A 24,627-nucleotide genomic window follows, 5' to 3' on the forward strand; every position below is an offset into this window, starting at 1 on the left:
AGTGTTTAGTGTCTTTCTAAAGGATACAGCCCACATACACCCATAGGAACTACCAAAAAGACTAGCTACTCGCTCCCCATCCCCACTCAGTTCTTTAGCCTAAAGTCTGAATACTATAGTTAGGTTTAGCATTTAACTTAGAAAAAAATATTATGAACTAGCTTAAGGGAAAGTGAGATAGAAAGAATGTTATCAAATCCTACAATGCTCAAGATACTAGGCATTGCTTTAGTTGATCTGGAGACAATCTTGTCTTAAACCCCACTTTGAGTGAGAACACAGTAAATTGAGACTTAGGTACTTTCACACGGTCATTCCTATCTGCTCTAAGTCCTACATGCCGTTTTCTCATGCTGAGTATGCACATTGTGCCCTTACTAGGTATATGTTCTGCTTATTGATTTTCTCGTTGGTGCTTCCAAAGAGTTTGTTTTCTCTTCTGACCCAGCATGGGGGTTGGTGGGTGTGTGTGTGTGTGGGGGGGAGAGTATTCTGCTTTATAGCAAACTGGAAAGCCAAGAAAACTGGTGTAATGGAGACAGTGAGAAAGAGTTGGGGAGGGGTGGGTGTGAGAAAGATGACTTGAGGGCCTTGGTACCCAGGTTCCTGCTCTGCCTGGTCTGCAGCTGAGCCACTGCCCTCCAACATGTTAATGGGATGCTTCCGATCTGACCTGCTTGTCCTCCAGTTCTAATCAACATTGGCAGATTCTTCTCTTACCTAGTGTTTCCTTTTAGTTATTGGAAATATAAATTATTACTTATTTTCACTTCCAATTCTATGTGATACAGTTATAAGTTAAACAGTCTTTTGTGGGTTGACCTTAGAATTTATCACTACCAGCTTTTTTTTTTTTTTTTTGCATGCTGAGACTTGAACAAAGGATTTTCTGCATTCTAGAAATGTGTTGTAGTCTAAAGCCTAGCCATTTGCCTTTGAAGACTGTTTCTGAGTGAGACGTACTTGGGGCCCCCAAGGAAATGTACTCCAAATGAACTTGGGAGTAACTTAGTTCAAGACAAGTTCTGTCTTTATGCTGTTTGAGTCAACAAGGAAGAGCAAAAGTCCCATGAAACAATGTGTTTTAGATGACGCAACAGGTGACAGAATCTGCTGCCACAATTACCTCACGGATGGACCTTTCTCGTTTAAGTTATTCCACAACTCCAAAAGGAAGCCCCTGTAATGCTTGGAAAACACGATGCAGTAATGGTGTTCCAAACAGCGCTAGCGGGTTTTATGAAATTTTTTAATCACATACACTCCTTATGTGGCACTGTTTCCCCATGAGTCTCAAAGATGCTGACCTACAATTGACTTCATATTCTGCAAATTAATGTTACATCTGTCTTGACAATCAATCACTTGTTTGTTGATGTTTTTTGACTTCCTACAGCAACTGTTTCATCAATCCATGCCGTAGCTGGTACCGAATGAGAATGTCTTATAGCCAACAGGGATGTCTGATAAGTCTAATTGAAATAATCCATGAGCGAGAAATGGCTCAACCATTAAAAGCTAGGCTGACAACAAAAACTAAGTCATAAATGAATCTCTCTTTTGCTAATTCTCTAATTCCATCCTATGTTAGCTAACGATGTTGACTGACCCTAAACAGACCACTGCCGATTTGTGTACTTCATCCATCAGAACACTAATAATCAGTTAAGAATTTCTGTGATCTTGGAACTTGGTTCTTGTTTTTAAATATTGCAGCATAAACGATTCTTCATTAGCCATTGACTTTCCAGCTTAGTAGGTAGTCTAGTGGGCTTATGTTGTTTAGTTTACGTATTTCAAGTATATTCTCCAGAGGCTTCGAGTCATACTTAATAGGTAAGGTAGTAAATTTGCGTGTGCATGGTGGTCTTACTTTGGAAAACTGTCTTTGAAATCCACCTGTCTTAGCGCTCTTTTCTTCAAGAGCAACTTTATCAAAGGAACCCACAATTTTTTTGGCTAAGAGAGAAAAGGTTCGGGATAAATTATAAAGTGTGTCCGGAGGTCTCTTTTTGGAAGCCAGACTGTCATGCTTCTTTCGTTTCTCCTTTATACTCTTGTGCACCCGTTCCGTGGAGAAGACGTGCAGATCTTTGTGATGTGCTACAGCTTTAGTTCTTTGAGGCTTAGAAACAGCACTGGGTTTCTCATAAAACATAGCTTTAAACATTTCACAGTTTTTTTCTAGAACAACATTATTTGTTGTATGTGTCATAAGATAGGGAATGAACCTTTTCGTCAGGAACAGCTTCATTATATACGCTTTGTCATGGAAAATTATCGGATTTGTGTGACTTTCTTTCTGTATAGAAAAACAAAAACAAAATCAAAACACTGAGTCATGAGCCTATTGAGGCAAGGCTATATATGTATTTTAAACATGAAAATAAATTTGTAAAATATTTTAAATAACTCTATTGAGGTACATGACATCAACAAGAATATCATTCAAATACATTTAAAAAGGTGCTTTTCTTTGACACACTTCCTTCTCAAAATCTGAAGCCTTGGCCTTCTTAAGTTCTTTCTGAAATAAGATGAGTTTGTAGAAGTAAGTTCTTAATTCTTGGGGCATTGTGAATTGAGAGAAGAAAGTTAGTAAGAAGGAGCACTGTGGGCATTTCTTAAATGTCCATGCTCTAGAAATAAAAGGAAAATACCACCGAAAATGGGTTGAGTCAAAGAGAAGAGATTTAAGTGAATATAAGCCCAAATGACCATGTATGGGCTATTCTAATTTTAAAAATTTGAATTTTGTCTATTATTGGGATATTTACAATTGTACCTTAGAACTTACTACAGTATTTGGTAAAAGTGTTTAATATATATTTGAATAAAGTAGCCAAAATAATAGCTAGATAGAAAAGTAGAACATGCTTTACTATAGTAATAGCAAAATCTATAAAAAGTATTCTTTAAATTACTACCCCCACATTGGCATAAATAATTTTCACAGTTCTTAATTCTTTCTGTAGATAAAAATCAATTCCATGGAAACTAGTAAAATATGCGTATTACTAATATTTGCTTTGCAAATCTTAAGTCAATAATTTCTACATTAAAAAATAAATAATAGAGATTTAATTCTCACAGCTTTGAAGGGCACAAAGTCCAGACTCGAAGATGGAATGGGTTTGGTGCCTGGTCTGTCCTTTATAGTTGGCACTGTCTCAGTGTCCTTGCCCGGGAGAAGATACAAAGGTAGAAACAGCCCGGTCAGTTCCCTGGAGTCCTTTGCTAGCATACTGACCCATTCCTGAGAGCCGTGTGATCACTTCATAAAAACCTTTCTTCTTGTGACTATTACACTAGGTCTTATGACTCAACTTATAGATTTGGGCAACAGAGACATTCAGATCACATCAGCAGCCATCCTAGGGATGGGGCACTCTGCCTCTTTACCTGGTCGCAGGGAAAGGCAACTGTGCTTACTGATTTCTTAGGTGAGAAAGACTTAGGATGAGAAGAAGTCACGGGGCAAGGGGGGGGTGCAGAGATAGGCAGAGAGAGCGGATGGTGGTGGGCAATGCTGGCACAAAGGATTGATTAGGTACCATTACAGGATATGCGGACTGGGAGATGGATTGGAAGGGGACTGTCAACGGAGGCAGAGCTTTTCTCTTCCATATTACACTTGGACATTGGCTCTGTTTTGAGCCCAGAGTTACACTATGCAGAAGGAGTGGAGTCACCGCTGATTCCTCAGCTGAGGTCCCCTAGCCATTGAGTAGGTCAGTGTCTCATGCTGGTTACAGCTGGGAGCTCTCTAGGTAGAATAAACTAAAACAGAAACAGGGCAGGAACCAGGGGCAGGGAAGCAGAATGAGCCCTGGACAGCAAGCCAGGAGGGGGTCTTCCCAGGACGAAAGCAGAAATTAGAGGGATGCTGTCCAAGTCTCCTTAGCATGAAATGGACCGCAATGACTGTAATTCCCCAAAAGATAACCAGAGAACCAGTTTACTGTCCTTTGGTGATAAAAATCTTACCAACTAGCCACAATTGTGCCCTTTGTGTTAGTTTTAGTTTATCTGGCACTGTAGGGAATTCCCACCATACAATACATTTATTATATACTAATTTATTACCATACTGATTTATTACATTAGTATTCAGTTCTCAACTTTCCCAATGCTGCAACTCTTTAATGCAGTTCCTCATGTTGTGGTGACTCCCCCACCCCCCAGCCATAACATTATGTCGTTGCTACTTCATAACTGTAATTTTGCTCTTGTTATGAATCATCATGTCAACATTTGATATGCAGGCTATTTGATATACGACCCCAAAAGAGTCACAGCCCACAGGTTGAGAATTGCTGCTGGAAGCCCATGGGTGGTCAGATAGAAACTATTTTCACCAGCCTCCCTGGAATTAGAGTATGGGACTTAGGCTCTGCCAATCAGATCACCTTAAGAGTCTTCAGTTTAGAAGGAGTTGCTTTGAAAAGCTAGGGTTTGTGGGGGTGAAAAACTAGTCTACTTAGGATTGCAGACACTATAGAGCTCTTAGAAAGCATCCCCCCTCCATCATCCAAGTTGTTAACTATGTGTATGACCTGTGTGGCTGTACCACAGACTCAACAAAACCAAGTGGGCTATATTTGGATGACCCTATCAAGATGGTTTTCAAGTCACATTGTCTTTCTAGCCTTCCCTGAGGCTTGGGGTATTGATTTTTACTGAATAGTAGTAGATGTTACCGTGGAATAAAGCACGGTCTCTGTTGGACCAAGGTCAATTGTCTTGATGGTGGGATTTTTCAGTACATCCTCAAAGTGCAAGGGGAGTAAGATGTTCTGCTTTACTGGACGAGGTGATCTTGCTTGGTTATCTCTGACTGACTCGTTTTCTTTTGCAGTAAAATCATTTACCAGTGGATGATCGGTTCTCCTGAAAAAAACCAAACAAACAAACATAGTTTAGGAAGCAGTTTGTGGAGTGTTAATTTCAACTAATCAGTTCTCACTCTCTATAGAAGTTACTGTCAACAGCTCCCTGATCCAGTTGATATTAATCAACCTGATAAGCCCTCCCCCAGACCCGCCTGGTTTGTGGGAGAAGCAGCAGGAGTGGATGAAGTCCTAAGTACCTGTTGATTTTGAGCGGGGAGCATGCTGGGGAGACTGAATAGAGCTCTATAGAAAGAGGTGGCGGACACAGCCTTTGCTGTTTTTTTTTTTTTTTTAGCAGTTTAGTTAGGAGGATGCAACAGTGTGAACAGGCACAAAAAGAGTAAGAGAGTTTGCATCTCTGGTCTCCTTTGATTTACATGGGAAATAGCCTTGCCATTATAGGCTTTTGAGGCGACCCATAAGACACATTTGGCAAACAGGAAGTAGATAGCCTTATTCCCAGAGGGCAAGGATGGAGGAGGTGACAGAGCAAGCCTGTCCTGCCTGTGGGTCCTCAGACTGCACCCCATCAACTTCCTGGAGAGCCGACCATGAGCTCATGCCCCACAGATAGATGGTCAGCAGCATGAGGGGTCTGGCTCTGCCCCTGCTCCAGTACCTTCTTTTCCCTTTCCCCAAATCCATCAAGGCCCTCACTCCTGTCTACTCTGCAGATACAGTCTTGGCAAGAAACGTAAGGGTGAACTAAGGCCAAAGAGCCTGTCTGTCATTGCTCCAAAGTTGCAAGTGGGACTTTTGCTCCATTGTGCAGAGATGTTGATGAGAAGAATCTAGATGTTATACAAAAAACAAGCCACTTTTTCACCTCCGTGTGGAAGTATGACTAAATTTGTGCCTACTGCAGAAACAAAGTTATATTCTCTGTGCTTGACTTGACTGCTCAGGTCCAGGTGGGGTGCCCGTTAGCTGACCAGCCTGGGACTCCTACTTTGATGGTGCTATGAGAGCAAATGTTAGTAATAAGCCAGGAAAAAAAAATCATCCTGTATTACACAAGGCAGAACTTGTTTTACTAGGGTCATCACTGAACAGTGTAAAATATTAACATTTTAAAGATAAATTACCCTTCTTTAATAGAATCTGCTGAGTGGTCTGTAGAATACATGGACTTCATAGCTCTGTTTCCATTTTTATCTGAAATCACAGATTTTCATAAAAGTTATGTAAGCATTATGCTACCTAGAAAATGTCTGTATGAAGCATCTTGTAGTTTAAAATAACAGAGGACGTCTGATGGAATGGAAAATCTGTAGTAGCTTGCTCATGCTTCTTTTTTTGTGAGTTTGTGTGTGTGTTATATGAGTGACCGTGGAGGCCAGAGATACCAGATCCCCTTGGAACTGGAGTCACAGATAATTGTGAGTTGTCTGATGTGGGTGCTGGCAATCAAAATCAAATCAGGAAGTGTTCTTACCACTGAGCCATAGATGAAAAGGCTTCAGTGTTCCGCTAAGACAGTTGCAAACGGAAAAGTAACCCTAGAGAGTTTCTGTGGAGAAAAAGGTTTTGTTGTTGTTGTTTTGTTTTTATGTTTTGGATACAGGGCCTCATGTGGCCAATGCTGGTCGTAAATTCCCTATGTGGCCGAGGATAGCATTGAACTCTACTCCCCAAGTGTTAGAATCACAGATATGCACTAGCATATTCGATTTTATGCAGCACAGGGGAACCCAGGGCTTCACACAGGCTAGGCAAATGCTTTCCTAAGTGAGCTGTATCTCCAAGCTCAAACATGTTAGTATGGAGAGAAGTCACTTGAGCAGATAGCAAATCGGTCTTACCACCTGACACGAGGAAGTCTTCAAGGCCAAGTTCTTCCAGATATAGCTCGTGGCCACTCCAAAATTTTATTGCCTCTTTAAATGATCCCAGGTACATACTGTCTTAGTCACTGTTCTATTGCTGTAAAGAGACACCATGACCAAGACAACTCATAAAAGAGAGCATGTAGTTGGGGGGGTCTTGTTACAGTTTCAGGGGGCTAGTCCGTAATGACGGCAGGAGCAGACAGGCATAGTGTTGGAGCTGAAGCCGAGAGCTTTACACCCTGATCTGCAGACAGCAGGCAGAGACACTGGTACTGGTGTAGGGTTTTGAAACCTCAAACCCTACCCCCAGTGACACACCAACTCCAACAAACCCATACCTCCTAATCTGTCCAGACAATTCATCAGCTGGGGACTTAGTATGCAAATATGTTAGCCTATTGTAGTCATTCTCAATCAAACCACCACATTCCACTCCCTGGCCCCCATAGACTGGTAGCCATATCATAATGTAAAATGCATAGAGTCCAACCTTAAAAGTCCCCTTAATCTTTCAGTCTCAAGACTGCTTAAAAGTCCAAAGTCTCTTCTGCAACTCAAAGCAATCTCTTAACTGTAGCCCTCTGTAAAATTAAAATTGAAAAGCAGCTCACATACTTCCAAGATGCAATGGCATAAAATAGGCATTACCATTCCAAAAAGGAGGGAAAGGGGCATAATGAGAAAATACTGGGCCAAAGAAAGACTGAAAGCAACAGGGCAAACTGCAAATTCTGCATCTCCATATCTGACGTCAAAGCGCCCTTCAGATCTCCAACCCCTTTCAGCTTTGCTGACTGCGACACACTTCCTTCATTTCGGCTGGTTCCACAGCCAGTCTGCAGCTTTCCTCAGCAAGTATCTCACAGCTCTGGCATCTCCAATATCGTGGGGTCTCCAGTGCAATCCAGGTTTCACCCACACAGCACCATGCAATGGCTGTTCCGGGCCTCCATGCATGCAGGGGCTGCCCTGCCAGACTCCTTGCCTCAGTGGCTTTCTTTAACAGTGGCGGAAGATTGTGTCACCCCTATACCCTTGATTTTTAAGCCAGAACCATTTGACTGAAGCTGCCAACTTCTTTTGCTTGCTGGGGCTGGAACCTGGGACACCTCACTCAGCCCCCAGGATTTACATTTGCATAAACTTGGACCTGTTGATGGTTTCTAGACCAAGGGAAATCTTCAGGCTGATTCTTTTTACAGAGCAGGATTAGCTGGGTGGTGTTTGCTGTAAGGGTTACGTCTCTCTTTATTCTCTTTTGAATCAGGTCTTTCTTTGAACTTTTCATCTCCTTGAGCATAGGACCTGGCTCCAATATTACATTTCCTGCTGTTCTTTTTCTACTCAAACCATATATTTTGTATTTCTTTTTGCCCAGCTTGCACGTTTTCATTGTAGATCTACGTAAGAGTGATCACTAATAATCACACAACACAGCCAATATATTTGCTCTCTTAAAATCTCCTCTGCTGGTGCCATCAGTCCAAAACTCTTCAATTTAGCTTCCAGAAGATATTTTAGACAAAGGCAAAAAGTAATCACAGTCTTTGCCAAAATGTCATTATTCACCTTAGAAACCTCTTGAGCTGGACTACCATAATCCATATATCTCTCAGTAATACTTTCTCCCTTGCTCCTACTAGGATGGCCCATTAAGCCCTGCTTAAAGAATTCAACTACTTTTCTAGCCTAAAGTCCCAAAGTCTTCCATATTCCTACAAACAATTGTGTGTTCAGGTTGTCACAGCAATATCCTTGGTACCAACTATTCTACTGCTGTGAAGACACCATGACCAAGGCAGCTCTTACAAAAGAAAGCCTATAATTGGGGCTTGTTTACAGTTCCAGAGGGCTAGTTCATGACCAAAGCAGGAAGCATACAGGCATGGCTCTGGAACAGTAGCCAGTAGCTGAGAGTCCTACATCCTAATCCAGAAGCAACAAGCAGAGAGAGACAGAGACAGACAGAAAAGCAGAGAGACAGGGACCCACCCACACAGAGGCGGGCATGCCTAGCATGGGCTTTTGAAACCTCAAAGTCCACCCCAGTGATAGACCTCCTTCACCAAGGCCACACTTCCTAATGCTTCCCAAATAGTTCATCAACGGGACTAAGCGGGCAAATATATGAGCCTGTGGGGGCCTTTCTCATCCAAACCACCACACTTAATGTTAGTGAGACACCCTACTTTTTCTTGTCGTTAAGTAATTTCATTTTAGTGACAACATATTCATTTAAAACTAAAGCTTATATCAAGACTCCAAAGATGGCCTTTTGGCAGGTGGGGGCGGAGTCACCAGACCTCTTTATTTGCTCTTCTTCCCCATCTGGCCACACTGGGTATATCTTCTCTTTCTTCATGTTTAGTGACAAGTTAATCACAGATGGAAAGGAGAGATCAAAAGGAAAGATTCCACGTAGCTGCTGGCATGACTTTCTCCTGGGGAGTCTTCCTTATATTCCCACTGCAACCAGCAGCAGATTTCTCTTTTTCTTTTGGCTTCTCTTTGACAAAGTAGAGAAACGAACAACTGGATTTTGTTTTAGACTTGAGAAAGTTTGACTTTTAATGCGTTTTCCCCGATCTTTGTACCCTGGACTTTGCCTTCACCTTAGTTTTGTGGCTCCATTAAGCTAAGTCTGTCTGAGCCACTTTGGTGACTGGCTTGGTTTTTCTGATCTGTTTTGATTTTGTTGGGCTCTCTGTATGCCAGGCTCTGTCAGCTTGAAACGGTTGTGAGGCTGTGCGGTGCCATTGGTTCTGCTGAGTCATGAAAGACCGAGAGACAAGGCCTCTATTGTGGTTTGTGTAATGACAAATAATACGTTTGGGGTATGTGAGATGGCTCCAAAGGGAAAGGCACTGGCTGCCAAGTCCCATGACCTGAGTTTGATACCCAGAACCCACATGATAAAAGGAGAGAATCAAGTCCCTCGTGTTGTCCTCTGATTTTACACATGCGAAGTAGGTTGCATGGACATGCATATATATGTGTACACACAACATTAAATATGAGTGTGTTTCAAATGTTTAAGTTTTGACTATCTTTGTGCTCCCTAGGGAGAATTTTACCTGACCAGTCTTTTATAAACTTGGATTTCTAAGCAGTGATGAAGACAGGAGATGGAAGCAGGTTAGGCATCTTGGGAGCAAGGACCCTAAAAGCAAGCAGTTTTAATTCTTGTCCATGGCCAGAAGCAGACGTCTTTGGTTCTGTCCTGGTTGGATGCCAGTAGTGCCAGACTGGAGCTGATAATTTGTAAATGGACTTGAAATAAGCAGACTATGGACTAAGGAATTCAGACTTTGCCTGTTTTTCTAGTAGTAATAGATGTTACAAAATAAGGGCATATTATGTCTGTACTACTAAACGGTGCTATTCCTTGGTCATATATATTCTTAATGTTAATAATGTACATTATCTGCTGTTACTTTTTCTCTCTTTTGATATAAACATGTAATTTGTGTACTTGTAAATCAAGTACAGACTTTCTCCTTCTTACTAGCATTGGATTGGTTGGCACGTGTAGGACACAGGATTGAAGACTCTGATGATCTTTTACACTGGTTCCTCGGCTCAGACAATAGGACATGAAAGGGCATTGCATATTCTGCCTAAAGATCAGGAAAAAAAAAAGAAAACCTCTTAGAAATTTTCTTTATGCATGGTGCTTTATCATTCAGGTTATTTGTTTGTCTTATTTTTGGAACCAGAGTCTTATGAACTCCAGGCTGACTTTGAGCTATTTTGATTCTCCCAACTCCAGCTCTCGAGTACTCAGATTACAGGTATGGGCTAGCACAGCTGGTTTATAGTATGGTGAGAATCAAAACTAGGGAACTGTGCGTGCCAGTTACAGCTCCCATCCTCAATTCTTTACATTTGGAATATCAAGCTAGGATAACTACCAACTATTTTGTTCTTAAAATACTAGCTGTTTTTCAATGCTGGCCATTAAACTAGGGCTTCATGGATGCTAGGCAGGTGTTTCACCATTGAGCTTACACTTCAGAGCTGAGTCCTTTCAAATATGGTATTTTATGCAATCCCCTAACGTGAATGTTTTTTTTTTTTCATCACATTTTATGAATAAGGGGGAAAAAACTTCAGGGAACTGAAAAGATTTGCTGAGGTTTGTTTTTAATGACTATTTCCCTTGTTTACAAATGACTATATTCCCTTCCAATGAAACTTGGATTTTAAATTCATAATAAACGTTTTTCTAAATGTAAGTGAAGTTCAAACCCAGGAAAGCAGCCAGCTCTGTTTTAACAGAAAAATCCAGAGTGGGACCAACAGAGAAGAGGACAAGAAGGTGGAGGGAGAGCGCAGAGCATTGTACATCCTTCTCTGGCCTCTGCCCATTTGGACACAGATGCTTAGAACCCTCCAAACATGTGCATATATCACACACATGAACACCACATGTGTGACCATCATGAGACAAGAACAAAACATACTTCGAGTTAAAGGCACAGAGAAGGATTTTCTGGAAAGAAATCGAGCACACAGAAGGTACTCTCAATGATCGATGTATGAGCTTACTTAAAATGTTTCTGCACAGCAAACTGTTCAGAGTGAAAAGGTGATCTTCAGAATGGAAAGAAATATTTCCTAACTATACATCAGACAGGGATCTGATGTACAAAATTCATAAATGACCAGAGTAAACACCAAGCTCTATTACAGAGCTACAGTAATGAAAACAGCTTGGTATTGGCATAAAAACAGAGATGTTGACCAATGGAATCAAATTGAAGACCTGGATATTAACCCACACACCTATGAACACCTGATTTTTGACAAAGAAGCAAAAAAAGATACAATGGAAGAAAGAAAGCATCTTCAACAAATGGTGCTGGCATAACTGGATGTCAACCTGTGGAAGAATGAAAATAGATCAATATCTGTCACCATGCACAAAACTCAAGTCCAGATGGATTAAAGACCTCAATATAAATCCGACCACACTGAACCTAATAGAGGAGAAAGTGGGAAGTAGCCTTCAATGCATAGGTACAGGAGACCACTTCCTAAATATAACCCCAGTAGCACAGACAATAAGAGCATCAATAAATAAATGGGACCTCCTGAAACTGAGAAGCTTCTGTAAAGCAAAGGACACAGTCAATAAGACAAAAAAGCAGCCTACTGAATGGGAAAAAATCTTCACCAACTCCACATCAGACAAAGGATTGATCTCTAAAATATATAAAGAACTCAAGAAAATAGAAATTAAAATTCTAAATAACCCAATTAAAAAGTGATGTACTGAACTAAACAGAGAATTCTCAACAGAAGAATTTCAAATGGCCAAAAGATACTTAAGGAAATGTTCTTTGTCCTTAGCTATCAGGGAAATGCAAATCCAAACAACCTTGAGATACCATCTTACACCTGTCAGAATGGCTAAGATCAAAAACACTAATGATAACTTATGCTGGAGAGATTGTGGAGCAAGGGGAACACTCATCCGTTGTTGGTGGGAATGCAAACTTGTGCAACCACTTTGGAAATCAGTGTGGCAGTTCCTCAGAAAACTGGGAATCTACCTACCTCAGGATCCAGCAATTCCACTCTTGGGAACATATCCAAAAGATGCTCAATCACATTACAAGAGCATTTGTTCAACTATGTTCATAACAGCATTATTTGTAATAGCCAGGACCTGGAAACAACCCAGATGCCCCTCAACTGAAGAATGAATAAAGTGTGGCACATCTACACATTAGAGTACTACTCAGCAGTAAAAATATAATGACATCTTGAATTTTGCATGCAAATGAACAGAATTAGAAAACATCATCCTGAGTGAGGTAACCCAGACCCCAAAAAAACGAATATGGTGTGTACTCACTCGTAAGTGGATACTAGTCATAAACAAAGGGCAACGAGCTCAGGATTCTAGAGAAACTAAGTAATAAGGTGAACCCAAAGAAAAACATATATAGACCCACCTGGAAATTGGAATCAGAAAAAAATTTGGGAGCAGGGGGTAGGGGAGGAGAAGGGGGGTGGAGGACAACTTGAGGGAATGGGATGGTCGAGATGGAGGAAGGACAGATACGAGAGCAAGGAAAGAGATTGAGGGAGCCATTATGGAGTTAGCAAGAAACCTGGCTCTAGAAAAATGCCCAAGAACCCACAGGGATAAACCCAGCTGAGACTCTAAGCAATAGAGGAGAGGGTGTCTGAACTGACCTTACCCTGTAGTCAGACTGATGATTATCTTAAATATCACCATAGAACCTTTGTCCAACAACAGATGGGAACAGAGGCAATGACCCACATTGGAGCACTGGACTGAACTCCCAAGATCCAGTTGAAGAGTGGAGGGAGTGAGAGTATGAGCAAGGAATTCAAGACCATGAAGGGGTCATCCACTCAGACAGTTTGCTTGAGCTAACAGGAGCTCACCAACTCCAACTGGACTGGGAATGAACGAGCATGGGAACAACGAAGCTCCCCTGAAGGGAGTTGACAGCTGGGCAGACTGAGGGGCCACTGATAGTGACACTGGGATGTGTCTCTACTTTCATATACCGGCTTCATGGGATCCTATTCTCTTTGGATGTAAACCTTGCTCAACCTAGACATAGTAGGGAGGGTCTTGGACTTTCCACAGGGCGGGGTGCATGGCACTCCCTTAGGGTTGGAGGGGTGAGGGGAGGGTCTGTGAAGGGAGAGGGAGAGGATAGGGAGGAGGGGAGAGAGTGGGAATTTGGATTGGTATTTTTTAAGCAATAAAAAAGGAAAAAAATAAAAGGGAAAAAACCCCAAAAATTAGCCAATAAAGCTGACAGAGAAATCAAGAAAGTAACTGTATTTATGATATCTACCTATCTCTCTCTATATATCTTTCTAACTATCATCTCCTAGCAATTTAATCAGGAAGGTGAGAGAAAGGGAAAACATATGTACATGGTTTGGAAAAATTCCTAATGTTAAACTGTACATCCTGTCTAGGACAATCTACAGATTCATCCTTATTTATCTTCCAGTCACATCCTCAAGAGGTATATAGAAAAACCCCAAAATTTATGGAATCACCAAAAGCCCCAAATGGCCAAAGAAATCCTTAAGAAAGAGAAAAAACTGGAAAAAGAAAAACACCCAAGTCCAAAACATATCACCAAGCATGCCATAGTGGTATACATGCACTGCCGCAACTTTGGAGGTCAACATAGGAGGACCTTGAGCCTAGACTGGGCTGCACGAAGAGCTCCTGTGCAGCTCCATACCCAAGGTCCACTTAGCAAAGAGCCAGGACCTGGTCCCCAGCACACACAAAAGGGAAGCTCAAGCTCTATTCTACAGCACAGGGAGATGAAATGGTTATACATTTCACAATAGCTAGCCCAGAGCATTTGGGATGTTTTTCAACACAGAGAAGTAAATGTGTGAGGTGATGGATATACTAATTATCCTGATTTGATAATTGCATATTACATGTGCACATAAAAATATACATGCATAACTAAATGTAGTTATTGTGTGCCAGTTAAGACTTTTTCAAAGAACCAGGCCCAAAGAGATAGATGGATAAGTTATTTCAAACTTTCATGCAGTAAAAACAAAACAAAACTAAAAAAGAACTCAAATCAATTAACTTAAAAAACCAACTTTTTCAGTTGTTTAAATAATCTGGCATAGTCTTAACATCAAAGCCTGAAAAGAATCTATGTGCTAATCTCACGATGTTAGGATTTTTAATAAATATATATATATAATTTTATAATAAAATGATAATTAACACTATACAAACCAGTACTTCAAATGAAGTATTAGAATGCAAGATCTCTAAGAGATATGTTATTATAATTCATTTCCCAGTGAGCTAAAATGGATGGAAAACAATGTCAAATTTTTTTGTAACTGTTTTAGGGTTTGCTTGCTTACATGTTTGAGAAAGGGTCTTCCTATGTGGCCCTTTGATGTTGCAATTCTCTTGCCTCTTCTGGGATGACAGGCATGTACCACCATGTCAGGTCCAATATTGCCTTCATAGCAACAAAACCATAAATAGCTTTTGATAAATCTAACAGCTATCATGAATAAAACCATAATAAATCCACACAAAAAGAGTCATTTTAGCATAATTTTAAAGTGTACGACTGTAAAACCAACAGCTCATATGACAGCTGAGGTAATCAATACACTAGTCTATGAAATGGCAAGAGGGATTGACACTCTGCTGGGGCTGATGGCACAGGCCTGTGATCCTAGCTCCTTCCGAGACCGAGGCTGGAGGATCACAAGTGTGATGCTACCCTGGGCCACCATTTCACTCATTTTGTTTGCCTCAGAACAAGAAGTGAGAAGAGGCTGGTGTGCGTGTGTGTGTATGTGCGCGTGTGCGTGTGTGCGTGTGTGTGTGTGTGTTTGTCTAGAGCAGTGTTAGAGTACTGTCTAGCATGTGCAAGGCCATAAATTCCATCTCCAACTTCATACCAATAAAAAAGGAGAAACAAAAGAAAGAAAAAACATACCAATAAAAAAAAGAAACAAAAGAAAGAAAAAAAGGAAAAAAGCAACACCTATCACTATTATTTATGAATTTTTAGGAAGCACAGAGTAATGAACTAGGAATAAGGATGGAATCTGTACACACACGAGAGAGAGAGAGAGAGAGAGAGAGAGAGAGAGAGAGAGAGAGAGAGAGAGAGAGAGAGAGGAAAACAAACCAAAACTACCTTTGGGCAATCCTGACTCACCATGATTAAGCATTCTCTTATCAGAACTACCTTGTCTCAGATAAAAATACACGCATGCACACACACAGGCACACACACACACACACACGAATGCGAGCACACACCACACAGGAGAGTGGAAGAAAGTTGTGACAAAGAGAAACCACTGAAACTTGGGACAACTGATTTGCAGGGGTGAACTACCTATTTAAAGAGGTTTAACTTGAGTGCAGGCTGCAACTGGCACTGCGGGGACATAGAGCAAAGCCACTGGCCAGAACAAGACAGAGGACAAAGTTCAGGCCACCCAGAGTTGCTGTTAGCCAAGGGAGAAGGGCTAGAAAGAAGGGTGCTACCAGGAGGCTTTCTGGCCACGTCTCCGGTTGACCCCAGATCCCTGCAATTTAGGGAAACCAGAGTGACCAGCTAAGATGGACTCAACTAAGCTAGAATATGGACTGCTCCTTGAGAGAAAAGTGTTTTGTGCATCAGGTGGACTACTGGGATGTTTTTTTTGAAGGATGAGAATTGAGTGTCATAAATACAACAGTCATGACATCCAAAGTAAGCCAAAGTTGATGTACAGAGGACAAGGAAAATGAAGTCTCAATAGAAACAAAGCCAAGTAAGCACAGCCCTAAAGTGATCCAGATGTTCAACTAGATATTTAAAATTAATTTTGTGTGTAAAATGAGTTTCATTTAAACACTCTCATATGTATATAACATTGTATTTTGATCTGATAATTTATCCATTACACTGTCTTGCCCCTTCTCCTCTCCTTTCATTGACCCTCTTAGCCAAAATCTTAAAAAAAAGGAAATGATGGAGCTAAAGAAAAAAATCTAATACTTGAATTCAAAGACATCTCTGGCTAACTTAAACAGAGACATAGAAGGAGATAGAAAGTAGACGGAGCCAAAGAGACACCATGTAGCCACCACAAGAGACAGACACTGGATGCCAGCAGAACCTTAGTGGCAGGCCACAGACATGTGGCAATACACAGGTTAACAGAAATTGCTAATTTAAGATGTAAGAGCTAGCTACAAGTATTCTTCTTTTTTTTTTTTTTTTTTTGGTTTTTTGAGACAGGGTTTCTCTGTGGTTTTTGGAGCCTGTCCTGGAACTAGCTCTTGTAGACCAGGCTGGTCTCGAACTCACAGAGATCCGCCTGCCTCTGCCTCCCTAGTGCTGGGATTAAAGGCGTGCGCCACCACCGCCCGGCCGCTACAAGTATTCTTAAGCTATTGACCAAATAGTATTGTACTAATTCAGTTTCAGTGTGATTATTTCAGGTCTGGGTGGCTGGAAAACAAACAAGCAGTCTCCACCTACAATCACAGTGTTGGATAAATATACATAGGCTTGGGGGAGCAAGAAAAAGAGTATAGACAGTTATAAAAGAAATAGATTTAAAAAATAAAACAAAGTCTTTAAAGAGACAGTAAAAGTAATATAAAAGAGTACAGACAATCAGATTAATGGAGTAAAAAAAATAAACCATGTAAAAATGGAATATACATAGAGAGTCTGTATTATGTATATTATTGTGTTTTTAAAATAATTTATTTAACTTTATTTTATGTGCATTGGTGTGACGGTGTCAGATCACCTGGAACTGGAGTTACAGACAGCTGTGAACTGCCATGTGGGTGCTGGGAATTGAACCCTGATCTTCTAGAAGAGCAGCCAGTGCTCTTAACCACTAAGCCATTTCTCCAGCTCCAATTATTGTGTTTTCTTTGAGATTTTGACTGCAGAGAGAAATTTGATTCTGGGTGTGCTAAACTAAACCAACATAAATTTATCCTGACTTCAAAATTTGGATATAAGGGTATGTTACTTTAAAAAAGAGGTTCTGTTTTTGTTTCCACAGAAGATAAGAACCTGTGGATTCCTTCCAGGCTAATGTGGTTTTAAAAGGCCCTCTGAAAGGTCTCCAGGAACCCTAAAAATACTTCACCCAACAAACAGCAGGAAGCAGTTTAGAGAGAACAATGACCAAATTCCCAAAATGACTGTTTATAAATGTTTGTTTTCGTTTAAAGGAGGTTGACCATAAATGGTTAAATGGTCACAGTCAATGTCTTTCTAGAAAGGGAAGGGGGATATCATATTGAGATGAATAATTTGCATTGGTATGGATCTTGATCTATTGATACATATTTAAGGTTGATTTTGTTATACTGTGTATATGTAGTTCTGCTCTTGTTTAAGATATTATGCTTGTGCAGCTCATTTAAAAATGTAATGTGTAATTAAACACTACAGATTAATAGATAGCCATCTATAATAGTCAAATTGAGGTCATGTTAGGTTTTCTAGATATACGGAGATATATTTCAGTTAGATAGATAATCTTGAATACTTTAAAGACTTGCAGAATATGGCATTTAAAATGTTTTAAGAACTTAGACTTTTCATGACAATGAGACACATCTCCTGGCAGCAGCAATTTACTTCAAGAGGAAGATGGGCATTGAAAAGGCACCTCACGGAGTTTGTTAGCCATTTAAGCAAGAAACTGCTCTTGCCTGGACTGCTTGATGGAATGTTGTTTTTAACTGGACATGTAGAACCCACAGAAAAATAACTACTGCACTTGTCTAAAGAAAGTGAGACAATCCTTCAGGGTTCCTGCTTCACAGAAAAAACTGCCAGATATTCTGCAGGACACAGAAGAAAGCAACTGATGACCTCTGATATTATAAGGCAGAATGGATCTTCAAATTGCTGTCTAATGGAAAAGTCCGATACCATGAGCCTGTAGGCTGAACGTGGATGCCCCAGTGTTACAGAAGGACTTTGAGAGACTGTCCAAGCAACAAGATGTCTCTGTCAATTCTAGAACTTCGGAATTTGCTTAAAATGAACTTCCTGTTTACTTAGGAAATAGTATATTCTTCTGGGGCCTTTGAAGAATTGAAGACAGTTATAAATTAGATATAAATATTGTAACTGTAATTCTTAATTTGATTACTCTTTTTTATATGTAATTTTATTATGTTAAAGTTAAAACCTTCCCTTTTCTTTAGACAGAAAACTGGAGATGATGTGAAATTCTTCTCTGTGTTCTGTGAATATGTTTTATTACCATTGGTTAATAAGGAAGCTGTTTTGGCCAATGGCTTTGCAGAGTAAAGCCAGGGAGTAGGCAGAGTCAGACGCCATGTAGCTGCAGAAAGAGAACGACACCAGAACAGAACTTTACCTCGTAAACCACAACCTCATGGAGATACATAGGTGAATAGAAATGGCTTAATTCAAGATGTAAGACCTAGCTAAAAATAAGCCCGAGTCTTTGGCTGAACAGTGTTGTAATTAATATAGTTTCTTTGTGATTGTTTGGGTTTAAGCAGTCAGGAAATGAATAAGCAGTCTCTGTTTACACTTTACGTTGATAAAACAGATAATTAGGGAATTGTAGAACATTAGACAATACTATGAGGAGTCAAAGTGAAAAGAACCATGGGTAGTCAAACTGCTGAGATGCAGACAGCAAGAGAAGATCTTGAAAGCAACACGAGAAATAAGATATGGGACCAACAACTCAAACTCTGCGACCAGTCAGGAGAGAATAAGGGAATCAGAAACTGGGAGCCAAAGGACTCTGGCACATTAACATGGGGAAAGGGAAAATATCATCCATATATAAGTCAGAGTTTTCTGTCAAGTAAACAAAAACACAGACAATTGATGATCTCACAGCAGCAAAACCCAAAGAAGGAACAAAAACACAAAATAACATCACCAACAATGAAAACTAAAATAACAGGAAATAGCTGGGCGGTGGTGGTGCACGCCTTTAATCCCAGCACTCGGGAGGCAGAGGCAGAAGCAGAGGCAGAGGCATGGGGATCTCTGTGAGTTCGAGACCAGCCTGGGCTACAAGAGCTAGTTCCAGGACAGGCTCCAAAGCTACAGAGAAAACCCTGTCTCGAAAAACCAAACCAAACCTAAACCCCAGAAAATAGCAATCACTGATCATTAATATCCCTTAATATAAAAGGAGTCAACTCATCTATAAAGATCCACAGATTAGATTCAAAAACAGAATCTATCCTTCTGTTGCATACAAGAAACACACCTCAACCTCAAAGACAGATATCTCCTCAGAGTAAAGGGTTGGGAAAAAATTTTTCTAATCAAATGGATCTAAGAAACAAGCTGATGTAGCTATCCTAATATCTCTAATAAAATAGACTTCAAACTAAAATCAATCAAAAGAGATAAAGAAGGACATTTCATATTAGTCACAAGAAAAATCCATCAAGAGGAAATCTCAATACTGTACTTCTATGCCCCAAATACAACGTATTTACCTATGTAAAAGAAACATATCTAAAGTTTAAGTCACACATTAAACCCCACACACTAATACTGGGAGACCTCAATACTCCACTTTCACCACTGGACAGGTCTGTCAGGCAAAAACTTAACAGAGAAATAAGAAAACTAACAGATGTTATGACTCAAATGGACTTAACAGACATCTATAGAACATAAAAGAATAAACCTTCTTCTCAGCACCTCAGGGAACCTTCTCAAAAATTGACCACACACTAGGTAACAAAATAAACCTCAACAGACACACACAAAAAAAATGGAACAACTAACCAGGAGATCAACAAAAAAATAAAACAATAGACTGAACCACTACCCATTATAATAATTACATTAAATTTTAGTAAACTAATCATTCTAATTAAAAGCAACGCTTAGGCAAATTAAAGCAATGCTGTCTCAGTTGGGTTTTTATTTTTCTCTGATGAAATATCCTGACCAAAAGCATACTGGGGAGGAAAGGGTTTATTCCACCCAGCAGTTCCACAGCACGGTGCGGTGCGTCTGTCTCTGAGGGAAGTCAAGGCAGGAGCATGTTTATAGGCTTAACACATGGTCTGACATTGAAAGTACCATGTTCAAATGACAGGCTCCAGATAGTTAGCACTTATAAGAGGCTGTATTTTATAAACATTTAAGCACTCTTAAATATACAACCTCAACAAGTTTTAATAGAAGTCAAGGCTTAAAATGCCATGGAATATGTTCTCTGATTAAAAATAGTATTAAATTACATATTAAATGTTATGTATCTGTAAAAAATTTAGATATGTGGAAATTCTAGAATACCTCTCAATGAAAAAAATTCTAGGGTAAAATAAAACATTCTCTTCAAAGTAAATAACGGTGAAAATATAGTAATCAGAATTAATGTAATTTTACTCAACATTGCAATTATTTATCTAAACAAAAAACCCCAAGGAATTATCATCTTAGCACACACTGAGTCACTTTTAAGCACCTCAAGGGCTGGAGAGAGGACTTAGTGGTTAAGAGTGCTTGCTGCTCTTGCAGGGGACCTCAGTTCCCAGCACTTGGATTTGGTGGGTCACAACTGCCCATCCACACACCTCTGGAGGGCCTCCCAGCCTCTTCTGGACTCCACTGGGACCCACACTTATATGTTTGAGGTTAAGTCATGGTCCACTGAGCCCAAAATAGAATTGTTTGAAGTAAAATTGCCACACCAAGCTGCTGTGGTTTGAATAGGAAGTGCTCTTAGGGGCTCAGCCTTCAGCCTGGCTGCTGGTGCTGTTTGGGGGTCTGTGGAATCTTCAGGAGTTTGAGCTTCACTGGAGGAAGTGGAGGCTTCATGGTAATGCTCTATGTCTTGAGAGTAGACTCAACGAGAGCGGTCAGTCTCCTGTACTGCTGCCATGCCTTCCTTGTCCTGTGTCTCTTACTGGGAGACACCAAGTTTCTCTGGAACGTAAGCCAGAGTAAACCCCTTTGCCTTAAGTTGGTTTAGTCATGGTGTTTTATGATAGCAACAGGCAAAGAAACTGAAACACTAAGTACATCCTCAAGTCGATGCAGAGTAACACCGGTAAGAGAAGGTCCTGGCAAATTTTCACTTAAAATTTTATATATTTTAACTAAGATAGCTAGTAAATTATGATGATGAGCAAATTGTGATGGTATACAATTTCTGGGAGATTTTTACTAAGTGGGGATTTAAGCATATACATAAGAATAAACCTATAACCTAGGGCATAGATACTAATGCTTTTTTTAATTTTAAAATTTAGGAATGTGTAACAAAAATAATAGGTAGATGGCTGGACGCACAGCCCAGTGGTTGAAGATTTGCATAGAACACATGAAGCTCTAAGCTTAACATAATCCCAGTGCTGCCCCCCAAAGGCTAAAATATAATACGTCGTAATGATCATGACTAAGCATGCATAGCTTCATGTTTCTTTCTCCAGGTCAGCTAATAGCAAATCAATACAGACTTAAAAGACTCTAGTTTACCTTCGCTGATTCTCTGGAGCAACTCATCTCTCTAGTTCCCTAGGTGTGACCTGCCGGATAGTGGCCAGGGGCATGCTCAGTGTCGGAAGAGGGCAAGCGTGAAGAATGCAGGAGAAGCCCCCTCAATGACTGGTTGATTGGAAACCAGTTCTTGGCAGTTACTGTAATTGTATCCTCTAACCATAGCTCCAAAAATTGCCTGAGCTACACATGAAAAAATCAACAGGTTTATGTATTTATGCTTTTAAGTAAATATTTAAATTAAATGTGCATAGCGTTAGCATATGCATAATTTTGTGTTGTCTTCATACACAAGACTACATCATATCAGATGAAACTGCTTTACACTCATACCTTTGGATTCTAACCTTCACTTGGATTGTGACACATAAAAACAAGGTTATTTGAACTAGCTTAAATGGCTACTAAAGAGTCACAAACACACAAATCACACCCACCTCTGTTTTATCCTTAAGAAAATGAAGAAATCTGGGATTCAGCTTTAGATTTTCTTCTTTTGATCCTAAGGAAATCCAAACACACAAAAAATGATTAAAAATCACTTCTAATTTCTCCACTACTAGTAAACATTTTAACATAAGATTTTTATTGATTCTTTGGGAATTTCACCATGCACTAGGAACATTCAGTTCCCAGTCATTCCAAGTCCCACCCCCACCCTGAGATCTCCCGCCCCCAAAATGAAAAAGAATAAAAATTACAAAAATAGAGAAAAGATCCAAGTCCTATTTGTGTTATCTAAGGACTCACTGGAGCAGGGTCAAAGTCTCAAGTGGCCTGTCCCTTAAATAGAACTGACTCATTACTCTCCCGCACCTCTACCAGAAGCCTTCAGTTGTGGGGAGCTAACCTCAGCTTCCTTATTACACTTTTTAAGAGTTCTTTGAAGGCTTCCTGTTTAGGCTGCTACTTTCAGTGGTGGGGGCAGTGGGAGAGTTGGGGAGGTAGGGGTTGTCACAGAATCCTTCCAGGTCCCTCTTTCTCAACTGTGTGTCTTCAGTCATTGATATCACTGCAAAAGTGGCTTCCCTGCTATTTATAGACAGGGGGAGCATGGATAATGAGCTTCCACATGGCTTCTGGTGACAGCACAGACCATGAACCTGGCCCCTAACAAGGCCCTTGGAGGCAGCCTGAGCCAAGGACATCTACATGGCTTCAGACAGCAGCAAAAACCAGGAACATCTGTTGGCTTTCGGCGGCAACATGGGCCATGGGCATCAACACAGACCCTGGCTTCAGTAAGACCCTGGACCCAGACATGGGCAGTAGCACGGACTTGGACATCCGCATGGTCTCAGGTGGTAACCACAGGTCACCCACATCAGCCTGGTCCTTCCTCATTGTTGTCGCGTCTCTAGTTCTGCCTCTCTCCACAGAGCACATCCCCTCTGCATTTCCATCTTACCCACCACTCATCACACATCGCTCATCTTCCACTGCCTGTCCTGCTAGTACATTTTTTAGACATAGACTTTAATAATCTTATATGCTTACATATGCAATAGTTTTGTATTTGTAGAAAGAAATCCATTTCAAAATGAGTCAAGTTCTTCATCTCATTTATTTATTGATTTCTGTAGATATGTATGTGCACGGGTGCATGCATGACAGAGCATGTGCGGACATCAGAGGACCACCTGTGGGAATCTGTTGTCCTTTTCCACCAGGTGGATCCCAGGGATTCAACTCAGGTCATCAGGCTTGACAGCAAGCACCTTTGCCAACCTCTGAAATTATTTCCTTTAAAAGTGACGGTTTTAAATGATAGAATATAATTTTCAAATATTTATTTGTTATGCAACACTATTTTATTTTCTTGGAAAAGAACTTTCTAAATAAAATAGAAGCATGCATATTATTCAAAATAACACTTAAGTTGTAAAATAATCTTTAATAAATCATTGGGAAAGAAAAGTATTCTCTTCGACCCATATTTCCTTTTTTCTAATTATGGATGCTATTTGTTTATATTATTACATAATAGATTTTCTTAATATAAGCATAGTATATGGGACAAATATCTGAGCTTTGGTTTTAAATAATGCTGCAACTCAAACCAAATGCATTTATGTAAGTTATATTATCTTGAGAAGTTAACCTCTTTGACCTTTCTGTCTCATCTGTTAGCTCCAAATATTAGCAATTATCATACATATATGCTTTGAGGACTAAATAATATAATAGATAGATCAAACAATATAGAGTCTGGTTATTTATTCAGCTGATATAGAGTAGGCTAGTAGAGTAGGTGCTAGGCCCTGAATTGGGATCACTCAATAGCAATGCATACATCTTAATGGATAACATAAGACTCCAAGTGATTGAAAAGAGAATGTGTTTGGACAGAGGGGAAATCCAGTTGTGCTGAAAGGAGGCTGGTGAAGAGGCAGCTGCTTAAGAGACAGTGAATGAAGTCCATCCTGTTGGCGAAGTTCAGAACATTCAGTGTCTTTGTAGGGAGAGCACATTTCCAAGTAAAGGAGGTGAGAAGCCAGTGAAGAGGCTTTAGAAAGGGATGCTAACACTTTTTCAAAGACCACTGAGACTGCACAAAAGCAAATGGTTTAGAAACCTCTGTGGTCATAATGGAAAGTCAGGCAGTGAGCAATAGCTCTCTTTTAGAAGGTAACTAAGATATTAGGATGAAGTATTTTTTTTCTGATAAAAAATGCAAGTTTTGTTGTTGTTTTGTTTGTTTTTAATCAAGAAGTTTTGTTCTTTGACAATTTTGTGAGTACGAGGCACAAGCCAGTAAGCAGCATTCTTCCATGACCTCTGCCTTAGTTCCTGCCTCAGGTTCCTGCTTGAGTTCCTGCCCTGGCTACTCTCAATGATGGACTGTCAGCTGAAAAGCCAAGCTAAATG

At 40.2% G+C, this 24,627-nt stretch overlaps 1 protein-coding gene across 7 annotated transcripts; it reads right to left on the reverse strand.

Annotated features, from left to right (window-relative positions):
* Window positions 1-797: 797 nt before the first annotated feature.
* Window positions 798-22,756, reverse strand: C13H1orf141 (chromosome 13 C1orf141 homolog). Of its 7 annotated transcripts, none has more exons than XM_075946197.1 (7): window positions 22,610-22,756; window positions 22,197-22,261; window positions 6,695-6,815; window positions 5,978-6,047; window positions 4,701-4,890; window positions 3,092-3,178; window positions 798-2,302 (listed from the first exon to the last, which is right to left on the reverse strand). In XM_075946197.1, the coding sequence occupies exons 3-7, from the start codon at window positions 6,789-6,791 to the stop codon at window positions 1,733-1,735; spliced, it is 1,014 nt and encodes a 337-aa protein (XP_075802312.1). In that variant the 5' UTR covers window positions 6,792-6,815; window positions 22,197-22,261; window positions 22,610-22,756; the 3' UTR covers window positions 798-1,732. The 7 variants fall into 7 exon arrangements, with proteins under 7 accessions (XP_075802312.1, XP_075802310.1, XP_075802311.1 ...); XM_075946195.1 differs by having other exon boundaries at window positions 22,576-22,756; XM_075946196.1 differs by lacking the exon at window positions 22,610-22,756 and adding an exon at window positions 22,510-22,571.
* Window positions 22,757-24,627: the final 1,871 nt, after the last annotated feature.

This window comes from Microtus pennsylvanicus, chromosome 13 (genome assembly GCF_037038515.1).
Source record: "Microtus pennsylvanicus isolate mMicPen1 chromosome 13, mMicPen1.hap1, whole genome shotgun sequence".
In the NCBI taxonomy this organism is placed as follows: domain Eukaryota; kingdom Metazoa; phylum Chordata; class Mammalia; order Rodentia; family Cricetidae; genus Microtus; species Microtus pennsylvanicus.